Here is a 27,327-nt window from a genome sequence, read left to right as displayed (position 1 = left end):
GGAGAGGATGTTTCCCTTAGTGGGGGAGTCTAGGAGCAGAGGGCACAGATAGAGTGGATGTGGAGAGGATGTTTCCTATAGTGGGGGAGTCTAGGACCAGAGGACACAGATAGAGTGGACGCGGAGAGGATGTTTCCTATATTGGGGGGAGTCTAGGAGCAGAGGGCACAGATAGAGTGGACGTGGAGAGGATGTTTCCTATAGTGGGGGAGTCTAGGACCAGAGGACACAGATAGAGTGGACTTGGAGAGGATGTTTCCTATAGTGGGGGAGTCTAGGACCAGAGGACACAGATAGAGTGGACGTGGAGAGGATGTTTCCTATAGTGGAGGAGTCTAGGACCAGAGGACACAGATAGAGTGGACTTGGAGAGGATGTTTCCTATAGTGGGGGAGTCTAGGACCAGAGGGCCCAGATAGAGTGGACGTGGAGAGGATGTTTCCTATATTGGGGGGAGTCTAGGACCAGAGGGCCCAGATAGAGTGGATGCGGAGAGGATGCTTCCTATATTGGGGAGAGTCTAGGACCAGAGGGCCCAGATAGAGTGGATGCGGAGAGGATGTTTCCTATATTGGGGAGAGTCTAGGACCAGAGGGCACAGATAGAGTGGATGCGGAGAGGATGTTTCCTATATTGGGGGGAGTCTAGGAGCAGAGGGCACAGATAGAGTGAACGTGGAGAGGATGTTTCCCTTAGTGGGGGAGTCTAGGAGCAGAGGGCACAGATAGAGTGGATGTGGAGAGGATGTTTCCTATAGTGGGGGAGTCTAGGACCAGAGGGCACAGATAGAGTGGACGCGGAGAGGATGTTTCCTATAGTGGGGGAGTCTAGGACCAGAGGACACAGATAGAGTGGACGCGGAGAGGATGTTTCCTATAGTGGGGGAGTCTAGGACCAGAGGACACAGATAGAGTGGACGTGGAGAGGATGTTTCCTATAGTGGAGGAGTCTAGGACCAGAGGACACAGATAGAGTGGACGTGGAGAGGATGTTTCCCTTAGTGGGGGAGTCTAGGAGCAGAGGGCACAGATAGAGTGGACGTGGAGAGGATGTTTCCTATAGTGGGGGAGTCTAGGACCAGAGGACACAGATAAAGTGGACTTGGAGAGGATGTTTCCTATAGTGGGGGAGTCTAGGACCAGAGGACACAGATAGAGTGGATGTGGAGAGGATGTTTCCTATAGTGGGGGAGTCTAGGACCAGAGGACACAGATAGAGTGGACGTGGAGAGGATGTTTCCTATAGTGGAGGAGTCTAGGACCAGAGGACACAGAGAGAGTGGACGTGGAGAGGATGTTTCCTATATCGGGGGGAGTCTAGGAACAGAGGGCACAGATAGAGTGGACGTGGAGAAGATGTTTCCTATAGTGGGGGGGGGGTCTAGGACCAGAGGGCACAGATAGAGTGGACGTGGAGAGGATGTTTCCTATAGTGGGGGAGTCTAGGAGCAGAGGGCACAGATAGAGTGGACGTGGAGAGGATGTTTCCCTTAGTGGGGGAGTCTAGGAGCAGAGGGCACAGATAGAGTGGACGCGGAGAGGATGTTTCCTATAGTGGGGGAGTCTAGGACCAGAGGACACAGATAGAGTGGACTTGGAGAGGATGTTTCCTATAGTGGGGGAGTCTAGGAGCAGAGGGCACAGATAGAGTGGATGTGGGGAGGATGTTTCCCTTAGTGGGGGAGTCTAGGAGCAGAGGGCACAGATAGAGTGGACGTGGAGAGGATGTTTCCTATAGTGGGGGAGTCTAGGAGCAGAGGACACAGATAGAGTGGATGTGGGGAGGATGTTTCCCTTAGTGGGGGAGTCTAGGACACCCGCAGAATAATCCAGCTCCTTGACATATGGTCTTGTCTTGGCGGGAAGCTCCTCCTGTGCTGAAACCCTGCTGGTGACACTGGTCCTGCCTGCTGGGCTAAGCGGGCCACACAGAAGGGCAAATCGTGCTGTTGGGGTGAGCTGGTCCGGTCAGGGTGGTCCTGTTGCTGGCCTTGGTCTTTCGCAAGGAGTTTGTTCTCTGGGGGGGGGGGGGGGGTTCGTCAGTTCTTGCACTGCTGGGGTGGTGAAGGAGGGGGTGCAGAGTGGCAGGTGGCCCTGGTGGTGTTGGGAATGATTCCTCTGTCTCTCTCTGCAGCTGGCCGGGGGTGTGGTGATGGCTGTTGGCATTTGGACCCTGGCGGAGAAGAGCGACTACATCAGCCTATTATCCTCCAGCATCTATGCAGCCACCGCCTACATCCTGGTGGTGGCCGGCGCAGTTGTCATGCTGACTGGGATCCTCGGGTGCTGCGCCACCTTCAAGGAGAGGAAGAACCTACTTCAGTGGGTAAAGAGCTCGGTCTTCTCTTGCCCTTTAGCCTGGTTGTGCTCCCAGTTCCTCCCGAATGGAAGTGGAAAGTCTGGGACTTCTTGAGCCTTGCGCGGTGTTCTGATGCGAGGATTCCGAAGTGTGAAACTAGGGATCGGTTTTCAGTGGTGAATTCACATTGTGCGTTGCTGGTCCACCAAGGGAATCTTTGACACTGTACATTGGTATCGAACACTGTCTCTTGGTATCCCGTACTCCCCTGAAAGAGACACTTCAACGAAAGGCTGCAACTCACTGCAGGAAGCACGTACGTGTCAGCGAGTGGAGAGTTACCGGGGGTTAAACTGATGGGTACTAGAGCTGGTACTGTGTGTGTATGTGAGTAAGCATGTGCTCAGCAGTCACCATTTCTAGAGCAGGTCTGGGTTAGACCTCAAACCGGTTGAGAATCCTGTCTCTAGGGTTGACACAAGACATTGCAGATGCTGGAATCTGGAGCATGCAATCTGCTGGAGTAACTCTGCGGTGGAGCAGATGCAGGGTTTTGACCCAGAACATCAATAATTTCATTCCTTCCACAGATGCTGCTCGACCTGCTGACTCCCCCCCGCAGATTGCTTGTTGATCCAGTTTCCAGCGTCTGCACTTTGTGTCTCCGCTATACACGAGTTACTTGGAGAGTGTGTTGGTTTCCTCAGTTCTTTTCCAAGTTGCTAAGTTCTAGTTTACAGCTCAATGGGACTCTCCCCACCCTCTCCTAGCCCCTGGGTCTCTCCTCCCCTCTCTATTCCCGGGGTTTACCAGGCCACGGAAATGTCGCGGTGGACTGTGGTGTTGTCGATGATCCAGCCCAGATGTCTGTACCCGTTCTCACTGTCACTCGCTGCGGTTGTGGTTTGTGTGTCCATTTCCCAGTGCCTGGGAGCCGTTGTGTGTGCTGAGAATGCTCAGAGGCTGGGATGTCTCCCCATGGACGACGGAGTCTCAGTTCCTCTGGGAAGATCAAACAGCGTGTGTACTGCCAAGGCCCTTCTGTCTAAAAGCAGCAGCGTGCTTCTATTCATAGCCTAATCTCATTGCAGCTGTCTCCATGTTAGGAAGTCGGGAAACCTTCAACACAGCAACACTGCGTCCTGAGCCTCTCGTCGTCTGGCCATTGAGCTGTGCCCCTGCACCCCGATGAATCCATAGCCCGAGTCTGCAACATGCCCACGTGTTGAGCGATGTGTTTGTTCATTTCCCCCACATAAGCATTTCAAATCTCTGCATCAGAGTTTAGGACAGCACACTGTAAGGGCTGCTGCCTCACAGATTCAGTGGCGCGCTGAGGGTATGCCATTTCTCCCTGTGACCACGTCAGCACCTCTGGTTTCTGCCCACCTACAAAGGGTTAAATGACCCATTAGTGTGTAGATGTGTGGCAAAATGAGGGCTGGCATAGGCTCAGTGGGCAATTATTAATATGTATTATGAGAACATATGAAAAGGTAATATCAGAGCCAGTTGAACTGAGATTTACCTGGTGAATTCCTGGCGTTAGAACGTTGGCCTATCAAGAAGAGCAAACAGTTTTTGTATAAAATAAGAAGAAAACCGAACAGGTGCAGGAGCAAGGTTCTCAGGCCTGCCCATCGTTCAGAATGATCGTTTCTGATCTATGTTGCTGCTAACTCCTCTGGGCCAGTTTTCCATACCTGTCAATTCCTAGATCTTCCAAAACTTGTATCTCCAAGCTTGACTATATCCTGATGAACTGGCCCCCACCGCCCTGAGGCTGGGAATTCCGGAGTTTCACTACCCACTGAGATCTCTACGCAGCTCGGCGCTAAATACCTTATTGTATGTCCCCTTCTTCATGTCTCTCCCACAATAGAAACATTCCACATTCTACCTTGTCAAGTCCCCTTAGGATCTTATGAATAAATTCACCCTTCATTCTTCTGAACTCCAGGCGAGACAAACAAAGTTTAGGTTCTCTGGATAGGAACACCCTCTTATCCCGGGAATCTGGAGAAGCATCTCTGTTCTGCTTCCAGTGTTACTGTAATGTTTATATAGATAAGAGTATCCAAATTCAGTTTAATATTCTAAGTGTGACCTCACCAGTACCCTGTACAACAAAACCTCATTCTTAAATCCCAATCCCTTTGCAATAAAGGCCAATATATCCTTTGTCATGTTGATCAGTTGTTGGACCTGCCTGCTCACTTTCTGTGGTTCGGGCATTAAACACCTCGATCTCTCTGACCTTCACTTGCTTGCGTCTCTGCCTATCAAAAGAACCCGCCTTGTGATTCCTGGTACGGAAGTGTGATGTTATGCACTTCCTGACATTAAACTTCCTTTGCCAGGGTTTTGTCAAATTACTCAACCTTTCCATTTCCCATTGTAGAGCTGCGACATTTCTGTACAGTACAGTCTTCACTGGCAACCCTTGCATCTCATGTCCCTCCAGCAGGTCGACAAACATTAAAAGAACCGATCTGGGGGCTGGGGGGGAGGGTTCCGTTGGTCACATCCCTCTTGCCCATTTCTCCCACTGCTGTTCATTGTGAGAGCATTTCCTGTTTACTCAGCCTTGGCAGTGTGCCCCAGGGAGGTGCTGTCAGAACCCCATGAGTGCACCATCCGGGGGGTACGTGGAGTAGAACGTATCCTGCAGAGTTTGGCTGAAATGGGTGTGGTGTGAGCTACAAGATCTTACTGAATGGGGGTTGAAAGGACCCGGATTTCCCGTGTTCTCACACGCACTGGCCCTCCGTGCTTCCCTGCACTCCAATGGTGATCTGTCTCGTGCTCAGAAAGTGGGTGAAACAGACTCGGACAGGAAGCTGGCCCCACCTTGGACGGGTGTCTCTCAGCAATAGTGACCGCGACCCAAAGGCACAGCTCTTGGCGATGTTTGTTCTGGGATACAAGCAAACTGGCCTGCCCAGGCTGTAGCTCCTGATTGTTGGCACATTTGGCTCGGGCGTGCTGAGTGAGGGATTAAGGCAGAACCTGCGGGCACGATGTCCTGAGGTTACAGGAGCGTAGCGGTCGGGTTAATAGGCTGGCAGTCTGAGTTCGAATCCCACCTCAGCAGCTGGGGAATTTGGATCCAAGTAATGAAATAAACTTGGAACTAAAAGGGAAATCTTTGCCTGATAAAAGTGAACTTGAAGCTGCAGAATTGTTTAAAAGCCCACCTGGTCCCTTGGGAGGTAAATCCAGTCTGGTCTGTAGAACTGCAGGCACACTAAAAAGATTAATGCTTACCTGTCTCCTCGGTTAACGGGCAATTCAGTGATACTGACGTTCTGCTAGGGAGAAGATAACAACACGGGGTGAGGCAGATGGGCCGAGAATGAACGGCGTGACAGGTTAGGATTTTTGGAAAAGCTAAAATAAGAAAGCCAAACCTGTTGCAAAGGTTCATCAAGTGAGAAAGTGTCTGCAGAGAGAGTTGGTGTTGTTGGGGAGAGAACGTTCCCTCTTCTGGGTTAATGCTGTCCCTAGGGGCCAGCACTGCACCAGAGGCCCGGGTTCGATCCTGACTTCAGGCGCTACGTGGGGTGGAGTTTGCACGTTCCTGTTACGACCTGCGTACTCTGGTTTCCTCTCACATCCCAAAGATGTACTCATTGAGTACGTAAGTGAGCCGTGGTGCAGGTGAATGGGTAGGGTCTGCAAGGGGCTGATGAGGGTCAACTGGATTGGTGTAAATGGTTGGCATGGACTAGACGGACCAAAGGCCTGTTTCCATGCTTTACATCTACAACCCTGTTGGTGCTGGAGAACTCTGAATACACCGGGAGAACCCTCAGCGGGTCCTGGCCATTTAAAGGGAAGCGGAGTGAATATGGGGCAGGAGGAACTGGACAAGCATGCTGACAAGTTTGATGTGAAGCTGTAGATGAGGGTAATTTGGGCTGGGCCTCAGGGTCAGGATAGCTTTGCATTTTGTCTCCTGGCTCTGACCCAGGGGTGAGGACAGGAATGACTGGAGCAGAGGTTATGTCAGGGATGTGAGACTAGCTTCAGCCTCCAACCCAGACGGTTGGTTTGTTGTCAGCCAGACTGTTGTGCAAGGTGCTTGCTCCTCATTGTGCACAGTTCCGTCAGTGAGAACAGCGCGAATCAGCAGGGAGGATGTTGGAATGTAGGACAGGCCGGGACCTGCCTCAGTGAGGACAGATTTTGTAAACTCGGTAATCATGACACATAGCAGTCCTGACAACCGGAGGGCCTTTGGCAACTACAGCACAGCAGACACGAGCCCTGACGCCTCCAGCATCCACAGGGCTCAAACCCTAGAACCTGCAAGCCCCTGGAATCCACGACCCTGGCACCCGCAGCCACGGCAGCTCCCACTGGCCCCAACACTTCTGGCATCCTCAGGGCCCAACAGCCATGGCATCCGCGCGCTCTGAATCCCAGGCCCTAACACCCCGCCAACCTCAGGCGAAGCAACCCCAGCACCGTGTGCCCTGAAATTTGGGTGGTGAGCTTCCTGGCCACTGCAGGACCTGTCGTTGCCTGGAAGCCCAGACATCAAACCCCCGGCAACACCCTTGACAACGGTGGGCCCCTGGCCAGGGACGGTCAAATTCTTCAGTGTCATCTTCTACCACTGGGAATGTATTTAATTCACCCCGACCCCACCTCCCTCTGCTTGGGAACGGTCACAGTCTGTGGATTAGTCCTGTCAGGCTAAGGGTAGTACAGTGCTCCTGGTTTTATTCAGAATGTTCTGGAATCAGTTTCTCAGCTGCATTCCCAGCTGATGAGAAAGTTTGCACAGCCTGGGTGTGTTTACCTTGGAAATGGAAACGCTGCTGTGATATGGAGAGGGCTGGCCGTGTGCCCATCCACCATGGTCAGTCTCAAATGGCCCCAGCCATTGTTGTCTGGCCTTTCAGACCATGGGCGTGGGCTGGTGTGTGGCATGTGGGACTGTACACCTGATCCAGAGTGAGGTTTGATAATGTGAACAGGCACGACAGGAGGCTGGCAGCCTATCTTTGTGTTCTGTAGTCTGATTTATTTCTGAAACTTGAGCTCTGGGTTTGTGCCAGAAAACCACGTCATTGTTCAGGACTTGAGTCAGTTCCTGAAGCCTGGCGCCTTGGGTTTGACGGTAAAGGCCTGGGTTTGTTCTCAGAGACCAGGGATCAGTTTCAAATTCATGCCCTGGGCTTGGCTTAAGATTCTGCGGCCTAAGGGAACGCCTGAAGCCTGGTTGAGTTGATTGTCGCACACGTGAACAAACATCACTTGCTGCAGTGTCATGGGCACAGAGATCCAACACACAAAGTTCACAAGAAAAGCACAAATGAAACATAAGTTATCCAAAATCTCACAGGCAGGGGCACAGGTAAATTATCCAAAATCTCACAGGCAGGGACACAGGTAAATTATCCAAAATCTCACAGGCAGGGACACAGGTAAATTATCCAAAATCTTACAGGCAGGGACACAGGTAAATTATTCAAAATCTCATAGGCAGGGACACAGGTAAATTATCCAAAATCTCACAGGCAGGGGCACAGGTAAATTATCCAAAATCTCACAGGCAGGGACACAGGTAAATTATCCAAAATCTTACAGGCAGGGACACAGTTAAATTATTCAAAATCTCATAGGCAGGGACACAGGTAAATTATCCAAAATCTCACAGGCAGGGGCACAGGTGAATTATCCAAAATCTCACAGGCAGGGGCACAGGTAAATTATCCAAAATCTTACAGGCAGGGACAGTTAAATTATCTAAAATCATACAAGCAGGGACACAGTTAAACAAGAGGTCGAATTTCAGAGTGCCAAGTGTTGCTGTACTGAGGTGGTGATTGGGGTTGTGCTGCCTGGTTAAAGAGCTGAGCAGCTGAAGGGGGTATCTGCTGTCGACCCTGGTGGTGGGGCTTCAGGCTCTGTCCGATGGGAGCCTGGCCCAGATGGTGCTGAGCTTTGAAGATGGAGGTGTGCTTCTGGAGGGAGTGTCTCGTGTAGATGCTGCTGCTGGTGGGCAGGGGTCTGACCATGACGTCCGCTACTCCGCAGCTTCTCCCATTCCTGGGAATTGTACTGGCCGGACACATCCAGTGCTTGCTCTGCGGGAGACAGGCTCGACCCCCTGGATTTCCCCCCGGTGCCGTCCGGTGACTCAGAGGTCGGAAACACAATGCTGGGGGGAAGGTGATTACTGTAGGGTGGGCTCGGTCTCTCTGGGGTTGAGTTGCAGCTTTGGCCAGGCTTGTCTGCAGATATCTACCTGAAGGAATGGTGACCATAGCAACAACCGGCCGGTGATTAATTTGTGTGTTTGTTTATTTATTTAGCAATACAAAGCAGAGTAGGCCACCAGTCCTTTGAACTTCACCACCCCAGCAACCCTACAACCCTGATTAACCGTAACCTAATCACAGGGCAATTTAAAATGACCAGTTAACCCACCGGTACGTCTTTGGACTGTGGGCGGGAACCCACGGGGAGAACGTACAAACTCCTTACAGAACAGCTCTAGACTGCCCCGAGCTGCAATTACATCACGCTGACCATTTAAAGCAGGAAACGCCCTGCAGTGTCCATGCAGGACACCCGTCCGGGATTCTGCAGCCCCCATCTCTCCCCAAACCCCCACAGTGTCCAGAGGATGCTTCACTCGCCATGACTGATGCCGTAAGATCATTAGGCAGAGGAACAGAAATAGGCCATTCAGCCCATCAAACCCTGGTCTGCCATTGGCTGCTTTATCATCCCTCTCAACCCCATTGTCCTGCTGCTCCCCACACCCTGATTAACCGATCAATATAGTCAGAAAAGGAAATAGGCATTGTATTGAGCGATGCTTCGGGATTGGCATGGCGATAGTGTGCAGCAGCAACGAACACCAACTGAATCAGAATATTCCTGTCCTCATCGAGGATCCGTTTAAGAGCTCAAGAAATAGGAGCTGGTGTCGGCCATCGGCACGGCAAGCCTGTCCCCCCGTGTAATTAGATCATGGCTGACTCTGCATTTTCCCCATAACTTCTAACATAACCATCGACGGACGGCCCAGCTTTGTGTTGACGGTCAATACAGTCCACTGTGCCGTTGCAAGGGTGCTGCAAACTCCCAGTGTTGGGCTTGTACAACGTCTCCCTCAGCGGGTCTGTGTGATGTGTGTGCTCAGTGTGGTCTCGGGGATGAGTACCGTATGGTGCGTTATTTGTGTGTGATGTTTCAGTCTGTGTGCTGTCCCCACACGGTGTAGGAGCTGTGCGTCACCGGAGCACGGGTGTGTGTCTTTCTGACCGGAGGCTGTATCTCTAACTCGGTTTCTCCTCTCTTTCCAGTATTTTGCTTTACTGCTGTTCATCTTCCTGCTGGAGATCCTGGCTGGCATCTTGGCGTACATCTATTACCAGCAGGTAAACCCTGTACCCATTCCCGGAGCGTGGGGCCCTGTGCTTCAAGGCCTGAGGACTGAGGAGCTGGAGAAGGGCAGAGACCTAGTTGGTGACAGTGGTTCCATCTCTCCCAATGCCTCTGCCCTGCTTCAAGAGGAATAGTGCTTACCCACTGCAGCAGCGTAGAGACGCGATGTCAGCCCTCACAGGAGCACCTGCTGCTTTATAGAAACCCTACAGCACAATGCAGGCCCTTCGGCCCACAGTGCTGTGCCCAACATGTCCTTACTTGCTTGTATCCAACCCATTGAGCGAGACTCTCCTAGGGCAGTGTGGTAGCTAAAGAGGGAATAAAACTCAAAGCTCAAGCAGGAACCTGACAACCAGCACACAGCAGCCTCCTGCAGCTCCACACATTGACCGCGGTCACGTTCACCGAACCGGTCCATTGGATCAGATTTTATCATGGAACATTAACTCTCTTGTTTTAAAACTAATTTTATATACATGCTTATGACATAATTTTAAATTAAAACATTATTCTCCCCCCCCATCCACTGCCTTCTGCACACTGCCCAACCACAGACAACAGGTGGAATCTCCGAGCCAGTGCCCGGCTCAGGCAGAGCGGGCCGGTACACTCTGCCACCTAGTGGCGGGGACTGATAGAGCAGGCTTATTGTCACAGACAGACCATTCCACTGAGGTGGTACAGAGTGGGGCGCAGGGAGCACAGACTATGAACTGCAATGCAGAAAGATGGATAAAGTGCAAAGTATTAGTTTATTATTGTCACATTTACTGAGGTACAGGGAGAAGCCTGTTTAGCATGTGTGCAGATCAGATCATTACGCAGTGCATTGAACGCGAGTAATGGTAAGACAATAACAGCACAGAAAGTGTAACAGCTATTGAAAAAGTACAGTGCAGGTAAATGATAAAGATCGAAGTGAGATTGTTAGGCCAGCATTCCTTCTTACTGTACAAGAGGGTTGTTCACGAATCTGATGACAGTGGGTTAGAAGCTGTCCCGAGCCTGGTGGTCTGTGTTCTTTTGTATCTTTTGTGTGGGGAGAGGAGAGAATCTCTGGGGTGGGAGGGGTCCTTGATGGCTACATTCCTGGGACAATGGGACACGTAGACAGATCGATGGAGGGGAGGCTGGGTTTGTGACAAACTCTACTGTTTCAGTAGACTGTGGCATGCCTTGCTGATCAGCATTAATTTCAAATATTGCTGTTTCTCTCCCATCCTCGCCCACCTCCCACTCACTCCCTTGCTACTTCCCCACACAGCTGAGTGATGACCTGAAGACAAACCTGAGGGTGACGATGATTGAGAAGTACCGGGTAGCAGGGAATGAGAAGATCACCAAGGCCGTCGACAAACTGCAGCAGGAGGTGAGGGGTGGGACTGAACATCACATGGGGTGGGGTGGGGTGAGGGGTGGGACTGAACATCACACGGGGTGGGGTGAGGGTGGGTCTTAACACGGCAGAATAGGAGAATAGGAGCAAAATTTAGAAATTTTGCTGTTTTCTAACTTCCCTAACCATGGATTCCAGTATTTTCCTATTTGCTAACGTTAGACTAACCAGCCTGTGGTTTCCCACTGTCTGTCTCCTTCCTTTCTCAAATTAGGATGTGAGGTTGCCAGTTTTCCATTTAGCTGGGGCACCCTGTCTCACTTCCACCATCCTCCAGGCAGCTTCCAGTACTATTGCCTGCTTGATTGTTTCAAATGTCTCCCTTTTGGCTCCTGGATTGTCTATACTTTATTTGGATGATTTTGCAGTCTTATATCAGGAGGGCAAACACAAAATACTTGTTGGAAATCTTTCCATTTCCTTCTTTCCTTATATTAAATCCCCAGACTCATCCTCTTAAGGAAGGAATACTGACTTGTGCTGCTTCTCCCTATTTACACCCTCTCTTTTTTAATTCTCTATTGATTTCTTCTGAGGCATCGCTAATTCTTGCAGAACTGTATACTTCTCCTTCAGCCTGATACTATTTTTACCTTAATCACTTTGCCATTTGTTTCTTGGTAGAACGTTATGAAATATTTCCTTAAAGACCTGCTTCTCCTTGTCTGCTCAGTCTGTGGAAGGGTTGGGGGAGGCCGGTGAGGAGAGAGCAGCTGGAAGTCGAGGGGATTGGGGTGGAAGGGAATAGAGTGAGGGTGGGTGTGGGAGTGAAGGAGCTGGAGGGCAGAGGGGCTGTGATTTGAGAGGGAGGAGGAGGGAAGCTCCAGATATGTGGTTCAGGTTGCTGGTCTGGTTATTGTAAGTAAGCCTGATAAAATCTGTCCTGTCACTGTATCTGAGAGTTGCAGCCCCTCCTGTTGTGACGTGTCAATTCCAAGGCTGTGGTTTAGGTCCAGGAGGTATTAGACAGGCCGTTGCCTCTCACTGCCCTCTCCTCTACCCCTCAGTTCCGTTGCTGTGGGAGCAACAACTCACTGGACTGGAATGACAGCGTTTGGGTGAAATCTTCCAACGCCGGGGGTCGTGTCGTTCCTGACAGCTGTTGCAAGACGAGAACCACTGGCTGTGGCAAGAGAGACCACCCGTCCAATATCTACAAGGTGGAGGTCAGTACTGCAGCAGCGTGAATCCAACGGCTCCCATCGCTGTCCGTGGCAGAGCTCAGCATCGTCGGGACACGCTGCTGGCGACCGACAGTGCGTCTTCACTGGTGATTGGCATCAACCCCCAATTGCGTCCAGCTGTTGGTTCAAAGCTTCATCTGTGCGCACACAACTCTGAGATTCGTCTTCTCCAGATAGTCACGAAACAAAGACCTTAGGAGGGAAACCTAAACCCACCCCACCCCCGTACAAAATGGAACAGGAACATTGAAACTCCTCCAAAAAACAACCCCTCCTCACACAAAAAACTAACAGAACAGCCCAAGCACCCTCCCCTCACACAACAAAACAAAAAGAACAGGTGATTAAAGAAACACAGAATATAAAACTCATAAGTCTGAAGAAATTCCACAGTCCATAAAGCACAATAGTCCAATCCATTAACACAAAACCACAACATCACCGACATTCATCAGAAGAGAGGGACACCACACGAGGCGGAGAGGCCTTCCGGCCTACCGCAGCAAGCCACACGGTGATAGGCCACTCACAGGCTCCTCTCCGGCCTACCGCAGCAAGCCACACGGTGATAGGCCACTCACAGACTCCTCTCCGGCCTACCGCAGCAAGCCACACGGTGATAGGCCACTCACAGACTCCTTCCGGCCTACCGCAGCAAGCCACACGGTGATAGGCCACTCACAGACTCCTTCCCGCCTACCGCAGCAAGCCACACGGTGATAGGCCACTCACAGACTCCTTCCGGCCTACTGCAGCAAGCCACACGGTGATAGGCCACTCACAGACTCCTTCCGGCCTACCGCAGCAAGCCACACGGTGATAGGCCACTCACAGACTCCTTCCGGCCTACCGCAGCAAGCCACACGGTGATAGGCCACTCACAGACTCCTTCCGGCCTACCGCAGCAAGCCACATGGTGATAGGCCACTCACAGACTCCTTCCGGCCTACCGCAGCAAGCCACACGGTGATAGGCCACTCACAGACTCCTTCCGGCCTACCGCAGCAAGCCACACGGTGATAGGCCACTCACAGGCTCCTCTCCGGCCTACCGCAGCAAGCCACATGGTGATAGGCCACTCACAGGCTCCTCTCCGGCCTACCGCAGCAAGCCACACGGTGATAGGCCACTCACAGGCTCCTCTCCGGCCTACCGCAGCAAGCCACACGGTGATAGGCCACTCACAGACTCCTTCCCGCCTACCGCAGCAAGCCACACGGTGATAGGCCACTCACAGACTCCTTCCGGCCTACCGCAGCAAGCCACACGGTGATAGGCCACTCACAGACTCCTCTCCGGCCTACCGCAGCAAGCCACACGGTGATAGGCCACTCACAGACTCCTTCCCGCCTACCGCAGCAAGCCACATGGTGATAGGCCACTCACAGACTCCTTCCGGCCTACCGCAGCAAGCCACACGGTGATAGGCCACTCACAGACTCCTTCCCGCCTACCGCAGCAAGCCACACGGTGATAGGCCACTCACAGACTCCTTCCCGCCTACCGCAGCAAGCCACACGGTGATAGGCCACTCACAGACTCCTTCCGGCCTACCGCAGCAAGCCACACGGTGATAGACCACTCACAGACTCCTCTCCTGCAGCAATCAGAAGGCAGGCAGGCAGTGTTGAAGCTCTCACTCGCCATGGGTTGGTGCCCAGCTGTTCGGTGTTTACCGACATCCAGCTGTTGGCTGTGGACTGCTGTACAGCTGTCGATTGTACAGTCTCTTCGCTTCAGTTGGACTCTCTCTGTCGAACCTGCCCTTGCAACTTTACCCTGTTACTGCAGGAGAAGCCTCCCGTTGTGGTGAGGAGATACGTGCCTATGAACGCTCTGTGTATGTCCCAACCTGGCCCTGAATCATTCCTTATTTTCTCTTGGAATCTCTTAGATAGGCTTCCACTGGCCCTGGTCAGAGCTGACAACCCATTGCCCTTGTTCTGCCACCAGTTTTTCACAATCCGCCTCACATCATGCTCGTGGACCAGCATTCTTCTGTCCCTGGAAGGGGAGCTTCTTTGAGACCTGTGATTTGGGAGGCTAGGACAGCTCTCCCCAACACAGCCTTGCCCCTGCTCTGATAAGAGTGCTCCCCCCCGAACCCTCACTGGGACATGTTGTCACAGGGCTGTGTTCTCTTCCAGGGGGGCTGTATCACCAAGCTGGAGGGATTCATCATGGCTCACCTGAAGATCATCGGGGCAGTGGGAATCGGCATTGCCTGTGTCCAGGTAGGGACGCGGCTGGCGCTGGTGACGGGGGCGGGCAGGTGATGCATGAGTGCCTGCAGGGGCTCATCTGATGCACCAGTGCTGCACGGGTCTGACACTATGGAGTTGAGGATTACAGACATGCATGGCACGGGTCTGTGCTTGTTCTGCACTGAGTGTGACGGACACGGTCTCACGGGTCTGTCTCTGTGACGGACACGGTCTCACGGGTCTGTCTGAGTGTAACGGACACGGTCTCACGGGTCTGTCTCTGTAACGGACACGGTCTCACGGGTCTGTCTGAGTGTGACGGACACGGTCTCACGGGTCTGTCTCTGTGACGGACACGGTCTCACGGGTCTGTCTGAGTGTGACGGACACGGTCTCACGGGTCTGTCTCTGTGACGGACACGGTCTCACGGGTCTGTCTGAGTGTGACGTACACGGTCTCACGGGTCTGTCTGTGACGGACACGGTCTCACGGGTCTGTCTGAGTGTAACGGACACGGTCTCACGGGTCTGTCTCTGTAACGGACACGGTCTCACGGGTCTGTCTGAGTGTGACGGACACGGTCTCACGGGTCTGTCTGAGTGTGACGGACACGGTCTCACGGGTCTGTCTGTGACGGACACGGTCTCACGGGTCTGTCTGAGTGTAACGGACACGGTCTCACGGGTCTGTCTCTGTAACGGACACGGTCTCACGGGTCTGTCTGAGTGTGACGGACACGGTCTCACGGGTCTGTCTCTGTGACGGACACGGTCTCACGGGTCTGTCTGAGTGTGACGGACACGGTCTCACGGGTCTGTCTCTGTGACGGACACGGTCTCACGGGTCTGTCTGAGTGTGACGGACACGGTCTCACGGGTCTGTCTGTGACGGACACGGTCTCACGGGTCTGTCTGAGTGTAATGGACACGGTCTCACGGGTCTGTCTCTGTGACGGACACGGTCTCACGGGTCTGTCTGAGTGTGACGGACACGGTCTCAGGGGTCGGTCTCTGTGACGGACACGGTCTCACGGGTCTGTCTGAGTGTGACGGACACGGTCTCACGGGTCTGTCTCTGTGACGGACACGGTCTCACGGGTCTGTCTGAGTGTGACGGACACGGTCTCACGGGTCTGTCTCTGTGACGGACACGGTCTCACGGGTCTGTCTGAGTGTAACGGACACGGTCTCACGGGTCTGTCTCTGTAACGGACACGGTCTCACGGGTCTGTCTGAGTGTGACGGACACGGTCTCACGGGTCTGTCTCTGTGACGGACACAGTCTCACGGGTCTGTCTGAGTGTGACGGACACGGTCTCACGGGTCTGTCTCTGTGACGGACACGGTCTCACGGGTCTGTCTGAGTGTAACGGACACGGTCTCAGGGGTCTGTCTGTGACGGACACAGTCTCACGGGTCTGTCTGAGTGTGACGGACACGGTCTCACGGGTCGGTCTCTGTGACGGACACGGTCTCACGGGTCTGTCTCTGTGACGGACACGGTCTCCCGGGTCTGTCTGAGTGTGACGGACACGGTCTCACGGGTCTGTCTCTGTGACGGACACGGTCTCACGGGTCTGTCTGAGTGTGACGGACACGGTCTCACGGGTCTGTCTCTGTGACGGACACGGTCTCAGGGGTCGGTCTCTGTGACGGACACGGTCTCACGGGTCTGTCTGTGTGTGACGGACACGGTCTCACGGGTCTGTCTGGGTGTGACGGACACAGTCTCACGGGTCTGTCTCTGTGACGGACACGGTCTCACGGGTCTGTCTGAGTGTGACGGACACGGTCTCACGGGTCTGTCTCTGTGACGGACACGGTCTCACGGGTCTGTCTGAGTGACGGACACGGTCTCACGGGTCTGTCTGGGTGTGACGGACACGGTCTCACGGGTCTGTCTGAGTGTGACGGACACGGTCTCACGAGTCTGTCTCTGTGACGGACACGGTCTCACGGGTCTGTCTGGGTGTGACGGACACGGTCTCACGGGTCTGTCTCTGTGACGGACACGGTCTCACGGGTCTGTCTGGGTGTGACGGACACGGTCTCACGGGTCGGTCTCTGTGACGGACACGGTCTCACGGGTCTGTCTGAGTGTGACGGACACGGTCTCACGGGTCTGTCTCTGTGACGGACACGGTCTCACGGGTCTGTCTCAGTGTGACGGACACGGTCTCACGGGTCTGTCTCTGTGACGGACACGGTCTCACGGGTCTGTCTGAGTGACGGACACGGTCTCACGGGTCTGTCTGGGTGTGACGGACACGGTCTCACGGGTCTGTCTGAGTGTAACGGACACGGTCTCACGAGTCTGTCTCTGTGACGGACACGGTCTCACGGGTCTGTCTGAGTGTGACGGACACGGTCTCACGGGTCTGTCTCTGTGACGGACACGGTCTCACGGGTCTGTCTGAGTGTAACGGACACGGTCTCACGGGTCTGTCTGGGTGTGACGGACACGGTCTCAGGGGTCTGTCTGAGTGTGACGGACACGGTCTCACGGGTCTGTCTCTGTGACGGACACGGTCTCAGGGGTCTGTCTGAGTGTAACGGACACGGTCTCACGGGTCTGTCTCTGTGACGGACACGGTCTCACGGGTCTGTCTGAGTGTGACGGACACGGTCTCACGGGTCTGTCTCTGTGACGGACACGGTCTCAGGGGTCTGTCTGAGTGTAACGGACACGGTCTCCCGGGTCTGTCTGAGTGTGACGGACACGGTCTCAGGGGTCTGTCTCTGTGACGGACGCGGTCTCACGGGTCTGTCTGAGTGTAACGGACACGGTCTCAGGGGTCTGTCTCTGTGATGGACACGGTCTTACGGGTCTGTCTCTGTGACGGACACGGTCTCACGGGTCTGTCTGAGTGTGACGGACACGATCTCAGGGGTCTGTCTGAGTGTGACGGACACGGTCTCACAGGTCTGTCCCTGTGTAACGGACACGGTCTCACGAGTTTGTGGGATGTGGGCACAGCAGAACCATGGGGAGTTGAGAGTCATTTGGGACTCAGAGCTTTGCACCTGAGCAGCATGCGGAGATGGTGCCCGATGTGTGGGAGCTGAAAGGGTGGAGGTGGGGTTTGATGGGGGGATTGGGAGTGTGGGGAGGGATTGGGAATTGGCGGGGAGAGATTGGGAATTGGCGGGGAGGGATTGGGAATTGGCGGGGAGGGATTGGGAATTAGTTGGGAGGGATTGGGAATTGGCAGAGAGGGATTGAGAGTGTGGGGAGGGATTGGGAATTGGCGGGGAGAGATTGGGAATTGGCGGGGAGGGATTGGGAATTGGCGGGGAGGGATTGGGAATTAGTTGGGAGGGATTGGGAATTGGCAGAGAGGGATTGGGAGTGTGGGGAGAGATTGGGAATTGGCGGGGAGGGATTGGGAATTGGCGGGGAGGGATTGGGAATTAGTTGGGAGGGATTGGGAATTGGCAGAGAGGGATTGGGAGTGCGGGGAGGGATTGGGAATTGGCGGGGAGGGATTGGGAATTAGTTGGGAGGGATTGGGAATTGGCAGAGAGGGATTGGGAGTGTGGGGAGGGATTGGGAATTGGCAGGAGTGTGCATTCTCACTGCTTGTTCCTGTCCACTCTGCAGATTTTCGGGATGATCTTCACCTGCTGTCTGTACCGCAGCCTCAAGGAAGACACTCCGTACTAAAGCCCAGGCAAACCTTCCTAAGTCCCTCCCTTCCTAAAACCCAACACACTCCAGCCCCTTGCTCTCCTCCTGCCACTTCTGGCCCCACACTCTCCCTCTGCTTTCCTGGCGCCGGCCCTCTGCCCTGCAGTCGTAAGACACGGTTACGATCAGGACCCAGGATATGAACTGATGGCTCCTCTTCTGGGCTCTGAACTCCTGGGGGTCAAACCCAGCCTTCCCGGACAGCTTCCCAGAGCGGGCCCCGCGATCCAGGCTACTGATTCCCTCGGGTCACACCGCTTCACCCATGAACTCTTGACCCAAGAGGAGTGGCCATGCCCTCAGAACGGGCCTGGCACTCCCTCCCCACCAGCCGATCCCCGGCCCCTCCCGGGACTGACTCCCGTTGATAGCACAGGTGGGTGGTGGGTGGTGGGTGGTCTCGGAGCTCCTGGACGAGTGGGGGTGGGGAGGGGGCGAAGAAGCGGCAGCTCAGGCTTGCCGTTCCCGGTGAAGCCCAGCCAGGGTAGCAACCCTCGTGCCAGCGGGCAGAGGGGTGCCAGGCTGCTCTGTGGGCTGGCAGAGGGGATAGGGGGTGGGGGCCACGCTGGCAGAGACCGGTGTGTCACTAACACAGAGCCTAGCTGTAGCACGAGTTGCCTGTGCTGGGAGTGTGGGAGCAGAGAACAGTATGGGCAGTGGAGAGCCTGTAACCCAGCTGTAACAGCACTGTTGCCCACAGGGACAGCTCACTGCCCCCCGCCTTGTATTTTTTTATATATATTTACTGAGGAGAATAAAACCAGATCTAACACTGCCTTGTCTCTCACTCCTTTTGCTGCAGCACACAGGACTCGGCCTGAGTTCAACAGTCCAATCAGGTTGAACATCACTGGCATGTGGCCCGAGATGTGTTGTTTCGCGGCACTCATACATTGTAACACACAGTAATAAAAACTCCAAATCACAATAAAAATAAAATAGATAATTAGTGCAGAAAGAAGGTCAGAGTGGTGAGGAAATGCTCACAGGTTTGTGGACCGTTCAGAAATCTGATACCGGACAGGAAGAATCATTGAGTGTGTGTCTTCCTCCTCCCTGATGAGCAGAGGGCATCGCAAACAGGAGAAAATCGGCAGGTGCTGGAAATCAGAGCGACACACACAAAACGCTGGAGGATCTTAGCAGGCCAGACAGCATCTGTGGAAAAGGGTCAACAGTTGGCAATTCAGGAAAGGAAGAGGGGAAGACAGAGTAAGGAGATGGGTGAGGGGAGGCAGGTAGGTGACAGACGGAGTCAGGAGGGGGGAGGGATGAAGTAAAGAGCTGGGAAGTTGATTGGTGAAAGGGATAAAGACTGGAGAAGGGGGAATCTGATAGGAGAGGGTTGAAAACCATGGAAGGAAGGTGAGGAGCACCAGAGGGAGGTGGTGGGCAGGGAAGGAGATAAGGTGAGGGAGGGAAATGGGAATGGGGAATGGTGTGGGGGGGGGGGGGGGTGAAATTACCGGACATTTGAGAAACCGATGTTCATGCCATCAGGTTGGAGGCGAGCCAGACTGAATACAAACTGTTGCTGCTCCAGCCTGAGAGGCCATGGACTGACATGTTGGAATTGGAGTGGGTGGCTGCCGGGAGATGCTGCTTTTTCTGCCGGATGGAGCATAGGTGTTCGGGGATGGGGGTCCTGAACGATGAATGCTGCCTTTTGAGGTGTCACCTTCGCAAGATGTCCTGGACACTGGGGAGGCTGGTGCCCATGATGGAGCTGGCTGAGTTGTCAACTTCCTGCAGCTTTTTCCGATCCTGCGCAGTGGCCCCTCCGTACCTCGCGGTGATGCAACCAGTTAGAATGCTATCCACAACACATCTGTATTTACGAGAGCCTTTGTTGACATACCAAATCACCTCAAAACTCCTAATGAAATGTATTCACTGTCGTACCTTCTCTGTAACTGCATCGATATGTTGGGCCTAGGACGCGTCTTCAGAAACTCGGAACTGCTCACCCTTTCCACTGCCGATCCCTCGTTGAGGATTGGCGTGCTCCCTTGACTTCCCCTTCCTGACGTCCACAATCAATTCTTTGGTCATTGCTGCCTGGCGCTGGAGAGGCTAACTGGGATCCTTGTATAAAATCATGTAAGCGTAGGTGAATGGTCACAGTCCTTTTGCCAGGATAGGGGAGCCTCAAATTGGAGGGCATAGGTTTAAGGTAAAAGGACAGAGATTTAATGGAGCAACTTTTCGTACAGGGAGGTGAGTATGTGACGTGAGCTGCCAGAGGGGGTGGTGAACAGAGTACAATTAAAAGACATTTAGACAGGTACCTGGATAGGAAATTTTTAAGGTCGCTGGGCCTATAGCCCCAGCTTAGGGAGAGCCCTTGGTCGGTATAGATGAATTGGACAGGAAAGACTGTTTCTGTGCTGTGTAACTTTGTGATTCTTTCTGTTCTGAGAGATTGGACAGTGTTGGAGTGGAGAATTCTGAGGGGATAGCTGGTGTGGATAACAATCTTGTCCAAGGCATTGGTTTAAGACGAAGTAACAACCAGCTGGAGGAACACAGAGGGTCGGGCAGTGTCTGTATGTGTGGGGGTGGGGGAGAGGGTGGCTTTGATTGTTCCTCTCCCCCCGCCACCCGCACACAGACACTGTTTGGCCTGCTGAGTTCCTCCAGCTGGTGGTTTGTTGGACCAGTTCCACCACCTTGTGCCTCCATCGGTTTAGGGTGATGCGAGGGGAGTTTTCCACCCGGATCCGGGATGGTTGTATTCAGGAAAGCTCTGCCTGAGGGGCCAACGGAGGCTTTCACAATATCCCTAAAGGATTTGGACAACCACTTGAAGGCAAACTAACGTGGATAAATGGGATCAGTGTAGAGGGGTGCATCGGTTGTCAGTGATATGGTGGGTTAAAGGGCCTTTTTCTGAGCTGGACTCCTCTTTCAAACCATGGATTTACCGCGGCTCAGCCTGCTTCCTCCACATTGTTGTGTGTCTGAGCTGTACTCTCTGTCGAGGGTTAGCAATTGCCCACAGTTGAGGCCACACCAAATCTTCTCCAAACCCTGCATGAAACATCTGCACAGATAACGGGATTATGGAGGGGATGGACCACAGGGTGCCAGTGTCGCGGTGGGTGTTGGAGAGTACAGGCCTTCCACAGATAACGGGATTATGGAAGGGATGGACCACAGGGTGCCGGTGTCTCGGTAGCTGAGCAGTGGGTGTTGGAGAGTACAGGCCTTCCACAGATAACGGGATTATGGAGGGGATGGACCACAGGGTGCCAGTGTCGCGGTGGCTGAGCAGTGGGTGTTGGAGAGTACAGGCCTTCCACAGATAACGGGATTATGGAGGGGAAGGACCACAGGGTGCCGGTGTCTCGGTAGCTGTTGGAGAGTACAGGCCTTCCACCTGGAGCTGCCATCCTCGTGTGCAAAGAGGCCTGTGAGACACCACCTGTGAACGCAAGTCGGGGAGATAACGTCTCATGCCAACCAGACAACAACAGTGAAATGCCTCCGGTTGCTCTCTCCACATTGCCAGAAAGGCCCCATGAAATCAGCAGACAAAATGGGGAGTTGTGATTTGGGCAGGGAGAGCACCTGGGAATGTTTTGTGGATGGCAAAGCTCAGTTCAGTGTTACTTCAACTGATAACGAGTTCATTGTCCGAATGACAGACAGACAAGAGCATCACTCTGTACAGTTCCCTGTTTCTTCTCTCCATGGATGCTACCCAGCCTACCAGGATTTCCAAACTTTGCACTTATTTCAGAGTTCACTCTCCTCCCCCTCCTGTTCCTTCTCCACTTTCCACTCCCCCTTTCTCCACCCTCTACCTCCCCCTCTCCTTCCCCTGCTTTGATTCTCGTTCCCCCTCTCCCAACAGTAACAACTGATTTCTCCAGCACTTTTCGTGCAGACGGTGTAGTTCAAGAGGCTTTACAATGGCATAAAGTGCACATGAGACTGAAAGACAAGTTAAATCTGTTTTGAGCAACACACACAAAATGCTGGTGGAACACAGCAGGCCAGGCAGCATCTGTAGGGAGAAGCGCTATCGATGTTTCGGGCCGAGACCCTTCGTCAGGACACGGTTTAAATCGGTTTTGAGCTGGCGTTTAACATGTCAGCTGAGCCTGTATCCCCTATAGTTTTAGGTATACAATTCCACAGTTTAGGAGCATAGTTCAGAAAAGCTGCCCTGCAATTTATCTTTTGAGGGAGATTGTTTAAACTTAAGAGACTGAAGGAACAAGACCCGAGAGCTCGACAAAAGTGACTCTGTGATGTACTCCCGTCCCAGACCATCGGAAGCTTTAAAGATCATTCTAAAAGTGACAGGAAGACATGGTCGAATTCCTGGTTTTAGTTAAAAGTCTAACAATGGTGTTCTGAATGAGCTGAATTTTGATTACTTTGGAAGGCCAGTACAAAGTGCATTACAGTAACCTAGTCTATTTGATGTAAAGACCTGAATGAGTTTCTCAGCATCGTTATGTGACAGAAACTGACATACCTTTGCAATATTTCTCAAGTATAAAAGTGCTGCTCTGCGATGCAAGTCTATGGGATTTAAAATTCAAATTTGGCTCAGGGATAACTCCCAGCCTTGTTCCTGCAGATTTTACAAGCGCAACCAAATACCTATGCTTATCAAGACATTTATCTCTCTTTTGGCTTTGGGACCAACCAAAAATGTTTCAGTTTTATCTTCATTGAGTTTTAGGAAATTGTTGCACAACTATTTGCTTATTGCAGCCAGACGAGACGTCAGAGAAGGTCAGGTGCTATATCATCAGGCTTAGCTGAGATGTGTGTCATCTGTGGGAATCACCAACGCGAGACGTCAGAGAAGGTCAGGTGCTATATCATCAGGCTTAGCTGAGATGTGTGTCATCTGTGGGAATCACCAACGCGAGACGTCAGAGAAGGTCAGGTGCTATATCATCAGGCTTAGCTGAGATGTGTGTCATCTGTGGGAATCACCAACACTGCTCCTATGGGGAGGAGGAGGGGACTGAGACAGCTTTCCTGGCCATGCTTACTGATGTATCAGAGTCTAAGTAAACTCTGTACATGAAGATATTGAGGGTGAATCGCAGGAGATTCTTCAGGTGCTGAACACCCAGAATAACACATACACAAAGCTGCAGGACAGGCAGCATCTGTAGAAAGGGAGAACAGCAAACGTTTCAGGCTGAGACCCTTCCTCAGGACACCCTGCATACTCACACGAGAAAATCTGCAGGATGCTGGAAATCCAGAGCAACACACACACACAATGCTGGAGGAACTCAGCAGGCCAGGCAGCCCCTGGATGAAGGATCTTGGCCCAAAATGTCGACTCTTTACTCTTTTCCATAGATGGCCACCTGGCCTGCTGAGTCACTCCAGCATTGTGTGTGTGTTGTACACCGTATACTGGTCAGCTTGAGCAGGGCCACTGAGTTCTCAAAACTGCTTTCTGGGAAATACTCCAGATAATTTCCACACTTACTAAATCACATAACAGGTATATGTCGTCAACTCTATGCACAAATGCAATCTTCTACTTTTGCTCCCTCGCACATAGACACACACAGAGACACCACACACTTACTCATCACAGGCACTCTCAGTAACATTTTCCAATGGGTTTACTCTTTATTTATCTCTTGTAGTTCAGACCCTTGGTGTAAAGCCTGGACAGAGCTGGTAGTAAGTGAGAGAGAGAGGCAAGACAGGAGCCATTTAAAAAGAACAAGTTCCACTGGAAGTGAGCTTTACTCGAATCAGTAAAGGTAAAAGAGAGGTGAGAGTGGATATTGGACTATGCCGGAGAGGTAGTAATGGGGGACAAGAAAAATGGTGGATGAACTTATTAAGTATTTTGCATGAGTCTTCAACGTGGAAGATACTAACAATCTGCCAAAAATTTGAGAGAATTGGGAGTGGAAATGAGTGCAGTTGCTAAGGAAAAGGTACTTGGGAAGCTGAAAGCTCTGAGGTTAGTTAGGTCACCCCAGGCCAGATGGACCACACCCCAGGGTTCTAAAGGAGGTAACTAAAGTGATTGTGGAGGCATTAGTAATGATCTTCCAAGAATTATGAAAGGGAGCAAGGCAGAAGAAAGAAAATTATAGGCCAGTTATCCTGACTTCAGTGGCTGGGAAGATGTTGGAGTCCATTATTAAGGATGAGGTTTTGGGATGCTTGGAGACTAATGATAAATAAAGCAAAGTCAGTATGATTTACTTAAGGGGAAATCTTGCCTGACGAATCTGTTGGAATTCTTTGAGAAAATAACAGGCAGGGTAGACGAAAGAGAGTCAGTGGATGTTGTTTACTTGGATTTTCAGAAAGACTTTGATAAGGTGCCGCACGTGAGACTGCTTAACGAGTTAAGAGCCCATGGTATTACAGGAAAGATACTGGCTTGAATAGAAGATTGGCAGGAGGCAAAGAATGGGAATAAATGGTTTTTTTCCTGATTGGCTGCAGGGGTCTAGTGGTGTTCCACAGTGGCTGGTGTTGGAACCATTTCTTTTCACGTTATACATCAATGATTTGAAAGACAGAATTGATGGTTTTGTGGCCAAGTTTGCGAATGATGGAGGGGCAGGTAGTGTTGAGAAAATGGAGTCTGCAGCATGACTTGGACAAATTAGAACGGGCAAGAAAGTAGCAGATGGAATATAGTGTATGGTCATGCACTTTGGTGGAAGGAATAAAGACGTAGACTATTTTTTGAAAAGGGGAGAAATTCAGAAATCAGAGGTGCAAAGAAACCTGGGAGACTTTCGAGGGTCAACTTGCAGGTTGAGTCGTGGTGAGCAGGGCAAATGCAACGTTGGCATTCACTTTGAGAGGACTAGAACATAAAAGCAAGGATGTAATGTTGAGACTCTACAAGGCACTGGTCAGACCACACTTCGAGTATTGTGAGCAGGTTTGGGCCCTTTAAGAAGGGTTATGCTGGCTTTGGAGAGGGTCCAGAGGCGTTACACAAGAATGATCCCAGGAATGAAAGGGTTAAGGTATGAGGAGCATTCGATGGCTCCGAGCCTGTGCTCAATAGAGTTTAGAAGAATGAGGGGCTCTCTATTGAATATTGAAAGGCCTAGATAGAGTGGATGTGGAGAGGATGTTTTCCATGTGGGGGAATCTAGGACCAGAGGACACAACCTCCAAATAAAGGACATCCCTTTGGAATTCCTTTAGCTAGAGGGTGGTGAATCTGTGCAATTCGTTGCCACAGATGTCTGTGGAGGCCAGGTCATTGAGTATATTTAAAGTGGAGGCTGATAAGTTGTTGATTAGACAGGGTGTCAACTGTTAAGGCAGGGAGGCAGGAGCATGGGGTTGAGAGGGATAAAAAAAATCAGCCATGATGGAATGGCGGAGCAGACTCCGGGCTGAATGGCCTAATTCTGCTTAAATTATCTTGGGTCTAAGAAATAGGCCACTTAGGCTGCCAAGCCTCCACTGCCACTTAGAGCTGGGTTTCCTTTACCGTGTTCCACAGATACCCAGGGTTCTGTGAGAAATCATGATTTAAAAAAATAAACATAATTGTAGCCCAATAGGCTTGCCCGCACATTCGGCTAGGGGGATCAGCTTTCAGTCCCACCAAATCGGGCATTCCAGTTTGTGTGGAGGCTGTGTAATGTACCCCAGTACAAACTCACAACGCGAATGTCAGACAGCACACAATAAGCGATTAAATGATTACACTTTATAACTCTTATTTTGTTGTGTGGTTAGTAGAGAAACAAAATAGAAAAGACAAAGGTGCCACTCTTATTAAAGTTAACAGTTCGTGCACAAAAATCGTTGGAGCTCACTCCTCTGGTGTTCCTCCTTAAACGACCTCTGCCGAAACACCACCAGCCTCTGGACCCTTGGATTCCCGTGGACTCCGTCTGGTGATCACCAAGCACTCCCCACATTTGTTCTCCCTCTTCACTCACCTCTGCTGAAAAAAACCCATGAAAAGCTCAGTTCCCAGATATACAAGATAGAATAACATGTCTCCCATTGGTTAGTGCCCCGTTATCTGTCGTTATAACCCAAACATCGCAGCTACAGAGAAACCATTACCTCAGCAGTTGGCATTACAGAGAGGGCATTTCATTAGCCTTTGCAGTTAACATTACTGAGAACCCTACATAAGTTTTTGAACTTTGTGCAATGCATGATGCTAGCACACGTAGAGTGGACAGAGACCGAGGAGTCCCATTGGAGGTCTCTCAGATGAGTGGACAGAGACCGAGGAGTCCCATTGGAGGTCTCTCAGATGAGTGTGGCAGAGACCGAGGAGTCCCATTGGAGGTCTCTCAGATGAGTGTGGCAGAGACCGAGGAGTCCCATTGGAGGTCTCTCAGATGAGTGGACAGAGACCGAGGAGTCCCATTGGAGGTCTCTCAGATGAGTGGACAGAGACCGAGGAGTCCCATTGGAGGTCTCTCAGATGAGTGGACAGAGACCGAGGAGTCCCATTGGAGGTCTCTCAGATGAGTGGACAGAGACCGAGGAGTCCCATTGGAGGTCTCTCAGATGAGTGGACAGAGACCGAGGAGTCCCATTGGAGGTCTCTCAGATGAGTGGACAGAGACCGAGGAGTCCCATTGGAGGTCTCTCAGATGAGTGGACAGAGACCGAGGAGTCCCATTGGAGGTCTCTCAGATGAGTGGACAGAGACCGAGGAGTCCCATTGGAGGTCTCTCAGATGAGTGTGGCAGAGACCGAGGAGTCCCATTGGAGGTCTCTCAGATGAGTGTGGACAGAGACCGAGGAGTCCCATTGGAGGTCTCTCAGATGAGTGGACAGAGACCGAGGAGTCCCATTGGAGGTCTCTCAGATGAGTGTGGCAGTGCACAGTCAGACCATGTTTACTTGGTTGAGTCCACTCTCAGTTTTTGACACGAGATAGGGGAGGCTGTTGATAATCGGTGAGTGCTGTATTGCACGGAGGAGAGGACGGCTGGCTGAAGAGGAGCATGATGTGTGCTTTCTGAGCATTGAATGGACCAGCCCAACTTGGGCTGTGATGTCAGCCTCTCCCTCCTGAAACTGCTCCCCCAGCTTCGCCTTACTTATGGGAGTGAACCAACTCTACCAGTGTAGTTGAAAATTAGAGGGAGGTTTTCATTCTAAAGAGGATTCAAACATCAGCGCTGAATGAGAACTAAGGAGTCC

The 27,327-nt window shown here is 52.1% G+C and overlaps 1 protein-coding gene across 2 annotated transcripts in view; it reads left to right on the top strand.

Annotated features, from left to right (window-relative positions):
• LOC140729407 (CD151 antigen-like) overlaps positions 1 to 18,955 on the top strand; it is a 44,896-nt gene extending 25,941 nt beyond the window's left edge. For both annotated transcript variants that reach the window (XM_073049113.1, XM_073049115.1), the window contains exons 3-8: positions 2,134 to 2,325; positions 9,624 to 9,698; positions 10,973 to 11,077; positions 12,112 to 12,270; positions 14,436 to 14,522; positions 18,094 to 18,955. In XM_073049113.1, the coding sequence (XP_072905214.1) occupies positions 2,134 to 2,325; positions 9,624 to 9,698; positions 10,973 to 11,077; positions 12,112 to 12,270; positions 14,436 to 14,522; positions 18,094 to 18,156 (681 nt within the window). In that variant the 3' untranslated portion in view covers positions 18,157 to 18,955. The remainder of the gene's footprint in view (positions 1 to 2,133; positions 2,326 to 9,623; positions 9,699 to 10,972; positions 11,078 to 12,111; positions 12,271 to 14,435; positions 14,523 to 18,093) is intronic.
• The last annotated feature ends 8,372 nt before the right edge of the window (positions 18,956 to 27,327 follow it).

Source organism: Hemitrygon akajei, chromosome 6 (assembly GCF_048418815.1).
Source record: "Hemitrygon akajei chromosome 6, sHemAka1.3, whole genome shotgun sequence".
In the NCBI taxonomy this organism is placed as follows: Eukaryota; Metazoa; Chordata; class Chondrichthyes; order Myliobatiformes; family Dasyatidae; genus Hemitrygon; species Hemitrygon akajei.
Note: the sequence above shows the minus strand (reverse complement) of the source record. Positions and strands in the feature narration are given on the sequence as shown.